Source organism: Myodes glareolus, chromosome 1, assembly GCF_982192425.1.
Source record: "Myodes glareolus chromosome 1, mMyoGla1.1, whole genome shotgun sequence".
In the NCBI taxonomy this organism is placed as follows: domain Eukaryota; kingdom Metazoa; phylum Chordata; class Mammalia; order Rodentia; family Cricetidae; genus Myodes; species Myodes glareolus.
This window is the reverse complement of record NC_142026.1, coordinates 76928674-76945054: the sequence shown is the minus strand read 5'-3', so window position 1 is coordinate 76945054 and position 16381 is coordinate 76928674. Positions and strand designations below refer to the sequence as shown.

The 16381-nt window shown below is 38.1% G+C and overlaps 1 protein-coding gene across 3 annotated transcripts in view; it reads left to right on the top strand.

Annotated features, from left to right (window-relative positions):
* The window catches only part of LOC146895913 (uncharacterized), a 29583-nt gene extending 13354 nt beyond the window's left edge, over positions 1–16229 (top strand). For 2 of the 3 annotated variants that reach the window (XM_085691303.2, XM_085691300.2), the window contains exons 2-5: positions 6821–6940; positions 7090–7181; positions 9834–9960; positions 10527–16229. In XM_085691303.2, coding sequence (XP_085547429.2) covers positions 6916–6940; positions 7090–7181; positions 9834–9960; positions 10527–12409 — 2127 coding nt within the window. In that variant the 5' untranslated portion in view covers positions 6821–6915 and the 3' untranslated portion in view covers positions 12410–16229. The remainder of the gene's footprint in view (positions 1–6820; positions 6941–7089; positions 7182–9833; positions 9961–10526) is intronic. The other variant, XM_085691307.2, reaches the window with a different exon arrangement.
* The last annotated feature ends 152 nt before the right edge of the window (positions 16230–16381 follow it).

Genomic DNA, 16381 nt, shown 5'->3' with positions numbered 1-16381 from the left:
GAATTTTATTAGAGTGTGTTACAGGCTGTGGGCCATCTTGTCTGACCAATGGGAAGTCCAAGAATCTAGCAGTTGCTCAGTTCATAAGGCTGGGTGTCTCAGCTGGCCTTTATTATACACCAGAATCCTTGAGAAGTAGGCTCTAATGCCAGTGAAGGAATAGACTTGCCAATGACAGTAAGGGCAGGCAAGCAAAGAGAGCAAGCTTCTTTTTCCATGTCCTTTATATAGGCTGCCAGGAGGAGGTGTGGCCTAGATTAAAAGTGGATCTTCCCACCTCAAAAGATCTCACATTAAAAGTGGATTTTCCCACTTCAACTGATGTAAGTAAAAAAAAAATAAAATCCCTCCCAGGTGTACCCAGCCACTTGAGTTTTAGTTAATGCCAGATATAGTCAAGTTGGCAGCCAATAATAACCATCACATTCTGTTTCTATTGCTGCTTTTATCAGTTTCCTCCTTTTGTTAATTTAAAAACAATAAATTCTTCAGTTGTGTCTTATCCAGTTTTTTCTAAGACGTATTAGTGGAGGTCTTGAATTACACCTGCTTCTTTTTTCAGGTTTGAGAATTTCTTTCCTATTGCCCTGTATTGTAGATATCAGAACTACAATCTGTTTTCATCTTGATTTTGTTGTTTTAGTATTAATTTCCTAAATTAACTTCATAGTATTAACTTCATAGGATTGTCATAGCTCAGCGAATATCTTTTGAATTCTTTAAGTAACTGATACATATTCATGGCTGATTCCTAAAGCTTTATTTTACTAAGAACTTTGCACGTGTCTGGTATTTCAATATTAAAGAAAATTTAGTAGAAAAAAGTCTTCCAAATCACAGGGTATAAACATAGAATGCCTTTGTTTCATTGTTGATAGAGAGATTATCATTTTAAGGCCATTCCTTATTAGAATATGCTTAATCCATGCCCCTTCATTCTCTTTTCCCTGGCAGCCATTGGGTGGGTTCCACATTAATGAGTCTGCCTTGACATTGCCTAAAGCACTTTAGCACACAGACATTCTGCTTAACACCACATATTGACGTTTTACTTAGTTTCAGAAGGGTCGCTGGTGACAGGTATTCTCATACAAAAGTGTGAATGCAATTAATACTGAAAACAAGTGCAACTTGAGAAGAGGAGTAAGTTGGGAAGGTACACTTTAATTCAGTGAACAGGGTACTCTGCTTAGATGGTGATTAGGTCGGCTCTAAGTAGATCTGTTGAGAGGTGTGCCATATTGAGATGTTTGCCAGATAGATTGAGCCATTGCTTGCTGAGTCTGTTCTCCAAGACAGCATGACACACATGGTGAAGAGTGTATTCAGAGTCAGATATTGTAGTCTAGGTATTTTTCTAACCTCTAGACAAGCCAACATCAATGTGCATGATGGAAAACTGTAGAATCCCACAAACCTCTCCTCAGGAAGTGACTGCTCTGGAATTGTAACTGTGTTCACACTGAAAATGATTTCTATATTTAGCCTCAGATCATACAATGTTCCCCTGCCCTCTGTCAATATGAAAGCAGACTTTTGCCTGAGTTGTAATCTTTTGATGCTGCCATTAAACATTGCACTCTTGCCTTAGAGAAGCCATATGAAGAACACAGTGCTCAGTTGTTCATCTTTGATGCTTTCCCACCGCAAGCCTGCATCATGATTTCCAGGCCCATCCTCCTATAAATCTCAGTCCTGAAGGATAACTATGTGTCAGCTTCCTTTCCCAACTCAACTACTGCTACTTCATTACCACTTTTGTCTTTATTCCCCACATCCATTGGGAGCTCTTGTTTCGCTCTCGTGATGCTATCTAGAGCAGTGGTTCTCAACCTCCCTAATTCTGCGACCCTTTAATACAGTTCCTCTTGTTCCAGTGACCCACCCAAATATAAAATTAGGTTGATGCTACTTCATAAGTGTAATTTTGCTACTGTTAGGAATTGTAATATAAATATCTTAATATGTAACTGACTGCCCAAAGCTGTCACAAACCAGAAGTTGAGAAACCCTGGTCTGGAATCTTGTCCTGGAGTCACACTCACACTGATGTGTATAAAAATAGACTCAGTACATGGGAGAAAACATGCATGTTTTTTCTTTCCTTTTAGGGACTACTTCAATTCATATAATTTATCCTTCTTTTGATTTTAATGGAAAGATCATGATTGTAATTGTTGTAGCAAAATAAAATTCTACCCTGTAATTTATTCCATTCGCTTTTCTGATGCTGAACACCTAGGCTGTGTTCGTTTCTTGTCTCCTTTGAACAGTGTAGCAATAAACCTGCACGTCTCTCCTTGGTAGGAATTGAGAGCTGTGTATACTGCTCACTCTTGGTATGGTTGGTAATATGGTGGTTCTGATTCTACTGTTTTTCCTGTTTCCTAGTCCCTTGAGGAGTGCATAAGGATTCCACTTTTTCATGTCCTCATTTGTTGTTATTTTTTTTCTTTTTCTTTGTTCTTATCTGAGACAGCCTCACAGTTCTAGCTGACATCAAACTCATTGTATAGACCAGACTGGTACTGAGTCATAGAAATCCACCTACCCTTTAGTCTGGAGTAATAGGAGTAAATACATACCCACTATACCTTCTCCACCTTAGCCATTCTAAATATGGTGAGAATAGGGAGTATTATTGGTTTTGAGTTTGTATTACCTCATGGCTAAGCATCATAAACACTTTCTTTAAAAAGGGAGTGGGAGAAGAGATGGCTAAAAAGTTAAGAACAGTTTTCTGCATGCCCAGTAGTGGATAGACAACAGAAAATGAACTCATTGGCATCTTTGGAGGAAGGGTAAAGGGGGAATTTTCTTCTTCTTCTTCTTTTTAAATTTTCTCTTATTTATTTCATTTCTCTCTTTTTAACCTACAGGTCCTTTGTGTATATATCACGTCTGTAGGCAACAAATGCGCTTTTATTTCCTGGCTGCTCAGACCCGAATAAGCACACAGAACGATATTAATTACAATACTGTTTGGCCAATGACTCAGGCATATTCTTAGCTAGCTCTTACATTTTTAAATTAACACATTTCTATTAATCTCTGTATTGCCTTGAGGCTGTGGTTTACCGGTAAGGTCCTAGCATCTTTCTCCTTTGGCAGCTACATGGTGTCTCATTGATTCCAGCTATTCTTTCTCTATATCACTGTTCAGATTTGCCACCTGATTTTACTCAACTAAGCCTTTGGCATATACAGAAGGGCATCCTACATCATGGCTTCCAGTTTAGTGATTTTTATGAGATCGCTGAGTGTACAAAGTAGCAGGCCTCTATTTCTTATACCTTCTTTTGACTTCTTTTCTTTCTGTTTGTTTTATCCAATTTTGGTGTGTTCATTTTTGTTTTTTCTTATTGTATTATATTTTTACTTTGTTATTATCCCTTAGAAGCCTGTTTGTTTTCTAATGAGAGACAGAAAGGGGATGGATCCAGAAGGGAAGCGAAATAGGGAGAAACTTGGAGGAGTAGAGGGAAGAGAAACTGAAATCAGGATATATTATGGGAGAAAAAAAAATCTGTTTTAAATGAAAGGCAAAAAAAAAAAACCCAAAAAATCCACTTGTTGCTTTTACAGAGTACCTGGATTTGTTTCCCAAAGCCTACATGGTAACTTATAACTATCTGTATTTCCAGTTCCAGTGTATCAGATGCACTCTGACCTTCATGGGCACCAACACTCAAATGGTACACATTCACACATGCAGGGCAATCGTTCCTACATATAAAATAGAAATAAATAATCATTTTGCTGTTGTAGTTGTTGTTTGAGGCAGGGTTTCTCTGTACAACAACCTTGTCCTGGAACTCACTCTGTAGAGCAGGCTGGCCTCTAATTTACAGAGCTCCGCCTGCCTTTGCCTCCTGAGGTCTGAGATTAAAGATGTATGCCACCACCGCCCAGCTTATAAATAATTCTTTTTAAAAATTAAAAAGTTAGTATATTTACACATTAGTATTTCGTGCTTTTTCTTTTGATGATTGTGCCTTTAATTTTATTTATTTTTGGTTTTTCGAGACAGGGTTTCTCTGCGTGTAGCCCTTGCTGTCCTGGAACTCACTCTGTAAACCAGGCTGACATCAAACTCACAGAGATCCACCTGCCTCTGCCTCTTGAGTGCTAGGATTAAAGGTGTGCACCATCACCTCCTGGCTTATTTTTTAAATGTTCATTTACTTTATTTTACACATATGTATGTATACGTTACACCTGTATAGTACTTAAGAGGGTCAGAAGAGGCATCAGATTCCCTGGAACTGCAGTCACACATGGTCATGAGCCATCATGTGAGCCCGGGAACTGCAGTCACACATGGTCATGAGCCATCACGTGAGCCTGGGAACTGAAAGAGAAGTCAGTGCTCTTAGCCACTGAGCCATGTCCTCAACCCCTCTTTAACTTTTGTTTTCATTTTTAAAAAGAAGTTGTTAGTTTATTTTTTGTGTATGACTATTTTGTCTGCATGCATGTCTGTATACCTCTTCTGGCCTGTGTAGGCCTACACAGGCCAGAAGAGGTCGTTGGATTCCCTTGAATTGGAGTAACTTGTGTCCATGGGAATTGTACCCAGGTCTTCAGGAAGACCAGCCAGTGCCCTTTAACTACTTACTTAGCCATCTCTCCTTAATTTTTTGGTAGAACCATTTTTATATTAGATGACTTGGGCTCCAGGTGTTTCCATTTGTGTACTATTTTATATATTGCCCCCATGTCTAAAGAAAACCTGCTAAGACAGTGGTTCTCATCCTTCCTAGTGCCGTGACCCTTTCACATAGTTCCTCCTGTTGTGGTGAATCCCAACCAGGAAGTTATTTTCATTGCTACTTCATAAATGTAATTTTGCTACTGTTAAGAATCGTAAATATTTGTTTTTCCATTGGTCTTAGGCGACCCCTGTGAAATGGTTGTTCAACTCCTGAAAGGGTCGCAGCCCACATGTTGAGAACCACAATGCTGAGAGTCAAAGCCCACTCCCTTGGTCTCCGTGCACTCTTTTGATATTTTCTTTTGCTGTACTTGCAGTTCATTACTCCATGAAATCCTATGGTCAGTTCTGTTTTGTTTTTCTGCTTAATTTCTGTGCTTCTGGAAGCTCTTTTACTGTTTGCTTATTCCTGAATTATTAAACATTAAATTATATCTTCCTTGAAGACTTGCAGCCTCTCAAGTTTTCCAGTTAGGTCCTTGATCTAGTTTGAACTGACTTCTATGTAGGGTGAGAGATATGGATCTGGTGTCATTTTTCTGCATGTGGATTGTCCCTTTGCCAATACAGTGTGTTCAGTGTGCTCTCTTCTTTCATGGGTACTTCTTTGACCTAAATTAGATGTCTTTCCTGTGAGTTCTGTGTTCTTTTCAATTTCTTACATGTTTGTTTATGTGCAGAACCATGTTGCCTTTGTCACTTGGATCGGTTTTGTAAATTGAAGTCAGGTCCTGGGATATCCCAGGATTACTCCAAGGATTGATCTGGGTATCTGTGATTTTCCTGTCAGGTCCTGTGATACCCCCAGGACTATTCCAAGGATTGATGTGGATATTCGTGATTTTCCTGTTTGCATATAACTTTTAGAAAGTGTTCACTGCTTCTGTGAAGAATGTCAGTGTTTTGCACGTGGGGATTGCATTGACTATGTAGACTGCAGTTGTTGGTGATTTAGCCATTTACCCCACGTCACTTTTCACAGTGACTGTGCATAGAATTTCATTTTCTTCTTCAGTGTCCTAAATTTTCATTATAGGTATTTATTAAGTTGTGATTTAGGCGTATTCCTAGGTCATTGGTTGCTTGGTTTGGTTTTCTTTTTTGAAACAGGGTTTCTCTTTGTAGCCCTGGCTGTCCTGGATCTCACTCTGTAGACTAGCCTAGCCTCGAACTCACAGAGATCTACCTGCGTCTGCCTCCGGAGTGCTGGAATTAAAGACGTGTGCCAGCATCATTGGGCTATTCCTAAGTGTTTTACAGTAGCTATGAATGGGTTACTTTCTTACTTTGTTTCTTAACAAAGCAATGTGTCCCATTGTTGGCACATAGAAGAAGGAGCAGCATTTCTATTATAATTCTGTATTCTTCAATATTATGTGAAGCATTTATCATTTCTAAGGGTTTCCCACAGTGTCGGTAAGGAGGCTTTATGTATATTATCATATCATCCTTTCTTATCTGTATGTCTTCTGTTTCTTCATTCTTTATTGTTTTATCAAAATTTTCAGCTTGCTCTTATAATTATTATGTAAGACCACAAAGCACATGTATTTTTTAATACAGTTTTTGAAGTAATGCTATTTTTACTTTTTTTCTTTCTGCTATAAATGTTGACACGTGTACCTCTCACTATGTTGACCTGGATTTATTCTTAGTTTTTGTTTTTCAAATCAGGGTTTCTGTGTAGCCATGGTTGTCCTAGAACTCACTCTGTAGAACAGAGGGACCTTAAGCTTGCAGTGATCTGCCTGTCTCTACCTCCTGAGTGTTGGAATTAAAGGCATGTGCTATTACTGCCCATCCCTAGTTCGTTTAGAAGTTTACTATGAGGTTTTGTTGAACTTTGTCAAATGTCCTTTCCAGGTACTACTGGGATTTTTATTATATGGTTTTTATTCCCTGTGGTATTTTTGATGTGGCTGGATGGATTTTAATTAACATTTTTATTCCTTTCTTGTTAAACTTGATAGCTTTCTGGTTTGGTGTGTCAGATATAGTCAGCTACTCCCCAGTCTCCTCTCTTCTTCTGTTCCTCACATATTTCCGGTGGTCTCATAGATAATTTTTTTTTGACTGATCTTTGTATATTTTGCCTCTAATTTGCAGTGCTCCTTAAGAGGAATGACATGTGTTAACTCCTGACCGTCTTCAAACACACTTCTCTGTTAATTTTCAGAGATCATTTTTCTGGCTGCAGTAACATGGCTGGCAGTTATTTTCTTTCAGGTATTTAAATATGTTTTTCCATTCTCTCCTTGCTTTAGAGTTATTGACTGTACATCTGGTATTTGGATCTTTTTATGTGGTTTGACATTGTTCCTTAACAGAGTTTCGTATTAATTTTTGTTTTCCATTTTTGACACCTGATATGAAAGAGCAAGAAGGGGTCCAGTCATTGTTCCTGAAACGGAAAGTCAGAGCAGAGCAACTAGCAGAAATGACCACTTCTCCAGTAGGCACATCCCAGGTCAGTGTTGTGTTCAATTTTTTCATTTGAGACTTGTTATATATTAAAATCTTGTGTGGTGGTTTGAATGGGAATGACTGCCATAGACTCATGTGCTTGAGTGCTTGGCTCATAGGGAGCGGCACTACTAGGAGGTGTAGCATTGTTGGACTGCGTGTGACCTTGTTGGAAGAAGTGTGTCACTGTGGCAGTGGACTTTGAGGTCTCAGGTGCTCCAGCTAGGCCATGTGTCACTTTGTGGATCAAGATGTGGAACTCTCAGCTCCTTCTTTAACACCATGTCTGCCTGCATGCCACCATTTTTCCTGTCATTGCAAAAATGGACTAAACCTCTGAAACTGTTAGCCAACCCCAGTGAAATGTTCTCCTTTTTAAGAGTTGCCTTCTCATGGTGTCTCTTGACAGCAATAGAAACCCTAGGTAAGACATCTGGAAAGTGTTTCATTCTCTGCTTCTGATAGTGTCATCTGAAGTGTTTGTTTCCCATGTATTCCCTCCGCCCCAGCCCGTAGTCGAGATTAACTCTTTAAATACATGTCTACTGTATACCACAGCCATTTCTCCAGTCCTCTCCAGACTTTGTGTGAGGACAAATATTCACAATGAAAGTAAGACCTGCATTTCCATTATGACAAGTGCTCAAACAAATATATTGTTTCGTCGCTACAAAGGATGTATATATATTAGTTATTAAGGCCTCGTGGGCCATGTAGGTTCCATTTGAGAGATATGTCAGGTTTCCAGCTAGGCTTATGAAAGTGCACATTCGAACACCTTGAATTCCTTGCTAGAATCTCTAATAATGTTTTGGAAAAGAACACAAAGATGTGCTATTTGGATCCACATTGGATACTATTACTAAAGATTTAAACTCTCTAGAGAGTGCTGAAGATGGCAGGCCAGAGAACCTTGATCATGCCGTGAAATTGGTATTTCTGTAAGGAGATGCACATTGTGTTTGCTGTTTCTCCCTTTGGCATTTGATATCACAGTGATGATGTGCCTGTATTTGTTGACACCTGATCTGTATTTGTCTCAGAAGAGTTCATTCCTGCTCTCATCATTCTCTTGGTTCTGATGCTCAGGGGTAACTTTCCAAACTGGAGAAATTAATATGTTCTCTTTTTCTTTTGTGTGCTTTTTCAGACAGTGACCCATTGTGTAGCCTCTCCTGATTATGAGTCTTTATGTGAAAGCATGTGGAATATGTCAGTTGAGTAATGTACATAAGCCATCACATTTCATGCAGAAATGAAGGTGCCTCTCAGTTATATTGCTCTGGTCTTTTCCTCTGGCTCTCCTACCACCTTTTTTCCTCCTTTGCTGAAGCTACTGTTTTTCATAGTTGGAGATTATGAGAAAAGGCTGTAATGGACACAGTTGTTTAGAGACACAATTTTGGTCATCACAAACTTTCCATCTGAGATGTGACACTATGAACCCATATAACATAAACTCCTACTTCATAAATGGTAGATTTCTATTTCTAAATCTTAAAGTTTTATCTTATATTTCCTAAAAGTATATCATCTGTGGGACTATTATGTCATTCTTTTTTTAATATTGTGTGATAGACTGGGAAGATGCACATGCACACACGAGTGTGCACACACACATAAAGGGAGCTTTCATGGATATTACTAACTTGCTGAACTAGTGAATTTTACTAGGGTTACTTATATAGAAATAGAAATGACTCAGACAGCTGCATCACCAAAGCCCATCCCCAAGCATGGATGACATCTCACAAATCCAGGAAACCTGGCACAGGCTGTATTGCTTCCTAGCAGTGCAACAGGTTGGAGGGTATCATTTCCTGGTGACTCATTTGGTCTGAGCCTCTTCTAGGCAGCTCAGCTGGGGCTGCTAGGCTGGTCTCTTCTTGTGTGTGTGGGGGGGGGCATGTCTGTGCTCATATGAAAATTTTTGCAGCTTGACTTACAAAGTCAGAGAATGGCTTTAAGCAGTCTTTACTCTTCATATACTCTTGGGGAGGGAGGAAGGGAGAGACGAAAGGAGGGAGGAATCTAAGGAATTTGTTCAGTTTCATTGACAGTTGTGAGTTTTTGCTTCCTGTTTAATGAGTTTTTCTGCAGGGCAGAATGTTTCAAACTCTCAGGAAACTGCTGTACAGCACACAAAGTTAGAATATACAATTAAATTTTATTTTAATTTTATATGTATGAGTATTTTAGCCTGCATGTATGTCTATGTCCTACTTACATGCCTTCAAAAGGCACTGGATCATATAGTTTTGGGAACCAAACCCAGAGCATTTGGAAAAACGAACAGTAGTTCAGTAGTTTTGACTGCTAAACTATGTCTACATTCCATCTTAAAGAATAATTTTCCAGGGGTTGTAGACATGACTCAGAGGTTAAGAGTACTGGTTGCTCTTCTAGAGGTTCTAAATTCAATTCCAGTCTACCACATGGTGACTCACAACCATCTATAATGAGATCTGGCGCCCTCTTCTGGTATGCAGGTATATATGAAGGCAGAACACTTTATATAATGAATAAATCTTTTTAAAAAATTAATTTTCCTGCCTCATCTACATCACAAAAATGTTCCTAGGTTCCTATACCTCTTTTATCTAGGAAGGTATCCTCCCCAGCAGCACATGGTAAAATTCTTAAATATCCATTACAGAGTCTGCTAACATTTGGGGCCGTGGCTTTGGACTTCTCCCAGGATGAGTGGGACTACCTGGACTCTACTCAGAGGGCTTTGTACATTGATGTGATGTTGGAGAATTACAACAACCTGGTCTTTGTTGGTGAGAACATTTTTCTTACAGAATTCCATCTTTTGTATTTATCTGGTTTATAGATGTATAAAGTCATCTGAGAAAACAATAAATGCTCTTAACTGCTGACCCATCTCTCAGACTATCTTACCAAGCTTTTAATGAAACATTTAAAGTTAGATGTGTGGAAGAGATATGCATTCCAATACACTTAGTAAGTTGAATATTTTCATTTTAGTATTGCATTAAACTGTTCATTAATTATTTTGTGGGAAAAGAGATTTTAAAGTGATATTTTAAATATCATCCTTCAAAGAGCTTTTTTCTGAAAGGTCTTTATTTTTTTCATCATCTATTTGTCACACCTTGTACAAGTAATGCTGTTTAGATAGGAATAAGAATTCTGTTATCAGTCCCCACAGTGTGATGAAGATCAAAATGGAGGTTCTCAACATCCATATAATGCTAGGGAAAGTAAAAAACCTTCCACCAAGAGAAATAATTATTACTTGTCTTAGAGAACTTAAGGTGCCATCAGCTATTGAATCTTACTTATGAGTTTATCCCTGTTATCTCTAATTGTGCTCATTTCCCAGAGAACCATTGCGTGTGTGGTAAATACGAGAAGGTCTTGGATCAAGACTCAAACTATATTATACATCAACATGTTACTATCCAAGAGAAATCTTTCAAGTATAATCAGCTTGGCAAAATGCTTCACGAATCCTCCCAGTGTATACCTTATGACACAAGTGATTCTGCAGAAAACTGCAGCAACTACACATGTGGCAACCACAGGGATGCCTCCACTGACTCATCAAACCTAAACAGATGTAAAAGTGTGCACAATGGAGTAGAACTCTTCAAATATAAAGACTGTGGCAAATGTTTATGTTCCAATAATAGTCTAAATCAGAGTATCCACACTGTAAAGATAGAACACAAGTATGCAGAAAGTGATAAACTTCTGGGTTCTGCACACAGACTTGTTCAGCAAAGAATCCCTAGTGAAGACAAAGCACACAATTGTGGGAAATGCTGTTCAAGCCTCAGCACACATGACAGACTTCCTATTGGAGAGAAACCATGGAAATGTAAAGAATGCAGTAAGTCTTTTAAGTGGTTATCTCACCTTAAAACCCACTGCAGAATCCATACTGGAGAGAAACCTTACAAATGTAATGAGTGTGATAAGGGCTTTTCTCGATTATCTAGACTTAAAAACCATTACAGAGTCCATACTGGAGAGAAACCTTACAAATGTGAGGAATGTGGTAAGTGCTTTTCTCGGTTATCTAGACTTAAAAACCATTACAGAATCCATACTGGAGAGAAACCTTACAAATGTAAGGAATGTGGCAAAGCCTTTACCCACTGCACAGGTCTTAGTACACACCAGAAAATTCATACTGGGGAGAAACCCCACAAATGCGAAGACTGTGGTAAAGCCTTCTATCTGTTGTCAACACTTAAGGAACATTACAGAGTCCACACTAGGGAGAAACCATACAAGTGCAGCGAATGTGGTAAGTTCTTTCATTGGTTGTCGGGCCTTAAAAGCCACTACAGAATCCATACTGGAGAGACACCTTACAAATGTGGAGAATGTGAGAAATCATTTTCTCAGTTGTCAAGACTTAAAAGCCATTATAGAACCCATACTGGAGAGAAATCTTGCAAATGTGTAGAATGTGACAAATGCTTTACCCACTGCACAGGTCTTAGAAGACACCATAAAGTGCATGCTGATGAAAAGCCTTACAAGTGTGAAGAGTGCAGCAAATGTTTTTATGTGTTGTCACACCTTAAAAGCCACTGTAGAACCCATACTGGAGAGAAACCTTACACATGTAAGGAATGTGGTAAGTGCTTTTCTCAGCTGTCAAAACTTAAAAACCATAACAGAATCCATACTGGAGAGAAACCTTACAAATGTAAAGAATGTGGCAAAGCCTTCACCCACTGCACAGCTCTTAGTACGCATCATAAAATACATACTGGGAAGAAACCTTACTCATGTAAAGACTGTGGTAAATCCTTTTATTTGTTGTCAAGACTTAAGGAACATTATAGAGTCCACACTGGAGAGAAACCATACAAGTGCAACGAATGTGGTAAGTTCTTTCATTGGTTGTCAAACCTTAAAAGACATTCCAGAATCCACACTGGAGAGAAGCCTTACAAATGTGGAGAATGTGACAAATCATTTAACCACTGCTCAAGTCTTAAAGCTCATCAGAAAATTCATGCTGGGGTGAAATCCTATAAATGTGAAGAGTGTGGCAAGTCCTTTTATTGGTTGTCAAACCTTAAAACCCATTACAGAATCCACACTGGAGAGAAACCTTACAAATGTGACGAATGTGACAAGTCCTTTTCCCAGCGTTCTCTTCTTACAAGGCACAACAAGATTCATACTAGAAAAAAATATGAATATAAGAAACTTGTGAGTGATTCAGAGCCACAGAGTTGGTCCTAGCCACACCCACTTAGCATTAAAAAAAAGAAAGCACTCCTGGCCAGAGAATAATTACAGATTTATCTGCAGTAAAGACAAATTCAGATGAAAAAGACGTCTAAATGGGTCACAGTGTTGGATAAATGTACATAGGCTTGAAAGAGAGGAAAAGAAGTATAAACAGTTATAATATTAAAGACTACAGTCATAGATTAAAGGAGTAAAGAAAATAAATATTAAACTTGTGTAAAAAGTAATAGAGTAAGAAAAATAAGTTACATGAAGATGTGTGTGTATATATATATATATATATATATATATATATATATATATAAATTTTTGACTATGAATGAGCTAAGTACAGAGAGGTATTTCATTGTATGGGCTGCCAAACTAAAACCAACAGATTTTAAAGGTATCTTGACTTCAAAATTTGGTTCTAAGGATATGTTGCTTTGGGAAAGAGGTTCTGCTTTTGTTTCCACAGAGGATGAGAACCTGTGGATTCCTTCCAGACTTATGTGGTTTGATGAACAAAGACCCCCAAAAGGTCTTCATGAACTCCCCAAAATACTTCACCCAGCCAAAAGCAGGAAGTAGTTTGGAGAGTTTACTCAAATTCCCAAATATTGTTTATGAATGTTTGTTTTCAATAAAGGGGGATGTGATATAGAGATGAATGCTTTGCATTTGTATGAATCTTGGTTTATTGATACAAATTTTAGGTCAATTTTATTACATGTATATTTCTGCTCTTGATTAAGGTTTTGTGTTTGTGCAGCTCATTTAAAATGTAATGTATAATTAAGAAATATAAGTTAATGGATAGTGATCTGTAATAGTTCAGCTTGCAGTCATGCTAGTTAGGTTTTCTGGATGTACAAAAATATATCTCAGATGGATAGGTATTCTTCAGATCTTTCAAAGACTAACAGACTATGGCATTTAAAATGTTTTAAGAACTTAGGACTTTTCATGACAATGAGAAACATCTGCTCCTGGCAGCATCAGTCTACTTCAAGAGGATGATGGGCATCGAAGAAGCTCCTCATGGAGTTTGTTAGCCATTTAGGCAAGAAATTGCTCTTGCCTGGACTGCTTGATGGTATGCTATATAAACTGGACATGCAGGACCCACAGAAAAATGACTGCTGAACTTGCCTTAAGGTGAGATGATCCTTCAGGGTTTCTGCTTCATGAAAGAGTCTGCCAGACATTCTGCAGGACACAGAAAAAAGTGGCTGACAAACTGCCAAAATAGACAGAACTGTTTTTGAAATTTCCTGCTTCATGGAAAAGTCTGCTGGATCCTATGGGCCTGTAGGCTAAAGATGGATGCCCCAGTGTTACAGAAGAACTTTGGTGACTGTCCAGGCAGTGAGATGTCTCTGTCAATTCTAGAGTTTTGGAAGTTGTTTACAATGCACTTCTTGTTAACTTAGGTAATATTATATCCTTCTGGGATCTTGGATGGAGTTGAAGAATAGATCATTATAATTACAGTTTTCCTTCATTATGATAAAAGATAAAGCAAATATAAATATTGTAGCTGTAATTCTTGCTTGATACTTGTTTGTTATATGTAATTTTACTATGTTAAAACCTTTTTATTTAGACAGAAAAGGGGAGGTGATGTGGGATTCCCCTCTTTATGCTGTGAATATGTTTTATTACCATTGGTTAATAAAGAAGCTGCTTTGGGCCTGTGGCAGGCAGAATAGAGTAAGGCAGGAATTCCATGTAGTGATGGAGAATAAAAGAAGGTGGAGTCAGGGAGACGCCGTGAAGCTGCTAAAGGAGACAGGTGCCAGAACTTTACTGGTAGGCTACTACCTCATGGTAAAACATAAAATAATAGAAATGGGTTAATTTAAGATGTAAGAGTTGATAAGAGCCTGAGCTAATAAGCCAAGCAGTATTTGAATTAATATAGTTTCTGAGTGATTATTTCGGGTCTGAGTGACCTGGAATGAACGAGCACCCTCCACCTACAAGAAATTACTTGAATGTTTACTGTTGTGAAATCCTCATGTCTTGTACATTAGGAATTAACTACATGTCTTGTAATTCCATGCTAGAGACATCAAAAACTGTATTTAATTTGTCAAGGTTTTTACATAGTATAAACACATGTGAAAATTCATCTTGAAGGGAAAACCAAAAAAAATTCCTTTAATAAAGGCTTATCTTTTATTCTCCTTCAAAATAGTCATTCTGGAGTCAAATTCTACAAATAGCAAGAACATGAGAAAGAGTAGAGACTTGGTCTGAGTGTATGACACATGTCCATGCTCATGCACAGCTCGGAAATTCCAAAGAATGTTCAGGAAAGTAATTTTTCAGTACTCAAGAAAGTTGGAAAGTTATTCAATACATAAAAATAAAAAATAAAAAAAAGAAAAACAAAGTTACTCCAACCGAAAAGCACAGTAATTCATTTAGAAACACTGAGACACAATAGATATTAGGCAAACAAGCATATTACAAAGAGAAAAACCAAATGAGTGAATGAACATGTTCTGTTTTTGAATGGACAAGGATGTTTCTATTTGAATAAATATAATATTATTACTGACATTTTGGCAGTAATAGTATTGGAATTTCCTGAAATTAAACTGGGATACATCCTTGCTGTCTTGCTTACAGATGGTTTTATGATAATGTGTATCAGTTGTTGCTTATCAGGGCTGATAAACCTGAGACAGGTGTCAAGGAAGTTTAGATAGATAGAGACTAATCACTAACCATCTGTGAACCCAATTCAAATGGACAGACTCCTGAGGGCAAGTTTAGAGGGTCCGTGGCTCAAAGCTCTTCTTCCTGCAGATCAAGGCCCCTCTTCTTTTTTTTTTTTTAATATTTATTTATTTGTTTATTATGTATACAGTATTCTGTCTGCAGGCCAGAAGAGGACACCAGGCTTCATTACAGATGGTTGTGAGCCACCATATGGTTGCTGGGAATTGAACTCAGGACCTTTGGAAGAGCAGGCAATGCTCTTAACCGCTGAGCCATCTCTCCAGCCCCAAGGCCCCTCTTCTTGATGACCTTTTGGTAACTACAGTAGTTCCAGTGCTAGGGAGAATTCTGTCATTGTGTGCCTATGAAGACCCCTCCGTTTTTGCCCACTTTACCCTGACTGCTCATTAATGGTTCACTAGTTAAAACAACCTTTGCCACCCAAGCAGAATCCTGTCTTGGAATCCCTTTGGTTTCAGGAGTTACTCTTCCCCTTGATTTGTAACACATGGTGGTCGAAATGATTGACTCTCCCGGAGTTCAGTTTTCTTTGTGTGGGGGCAAGATTCTGATAGCAGCTTACAGGTACACTCCCTGGCACTTGCCGCCTATAACTCCTGGAAATGTGACTGTGTTTTTTTATTCCATGGAGAATTAGTAGCCTAAGCAAACTTCATTACTATAACACAAATGGAGATGAACTTTATTTTGCAGGAGAAGGAGGAATACACTTACATATGAGGTTAAGTATTCTGGGCAATAGGAAGAGAAAAAGGCTAGCCTAACATTCAGTAGGCAGAAGCAGGGGCATCTTAAAGATGTATTTTACAGATCCCTAATAAAATTAGCAAATCCATGGAATTAGTGATGTCCTCAATGAAATGTATATGGAAAAATAGAGATATTAGAGACATTAGAGATATATAAATCTAATCTTAGAGAATGTATAGTCTTGAACAGTGCACACCATACACCATGAAATTCACACGTTTGCCTTCTTTGAAAAAGGTGAATAACAGCTATAAGTTTCCATCTCTTGGTGAAGTAACACCCTCCCATTGTAATCTACATTATTTTGGTAAAAACATCTGTATTTTTGAAATGTTCTACAACCTGTGTTGGATAATTTTATTTATTTATTTGTTTGTTTGTTTATTGTATAAACAATATTCTTTCTGTGTGTATGTCTGAAGGCCAGAAGAGGGCATCATACCTCATTACAGATAGTTGTGAGCCACCATGTGGTTGCTGGGA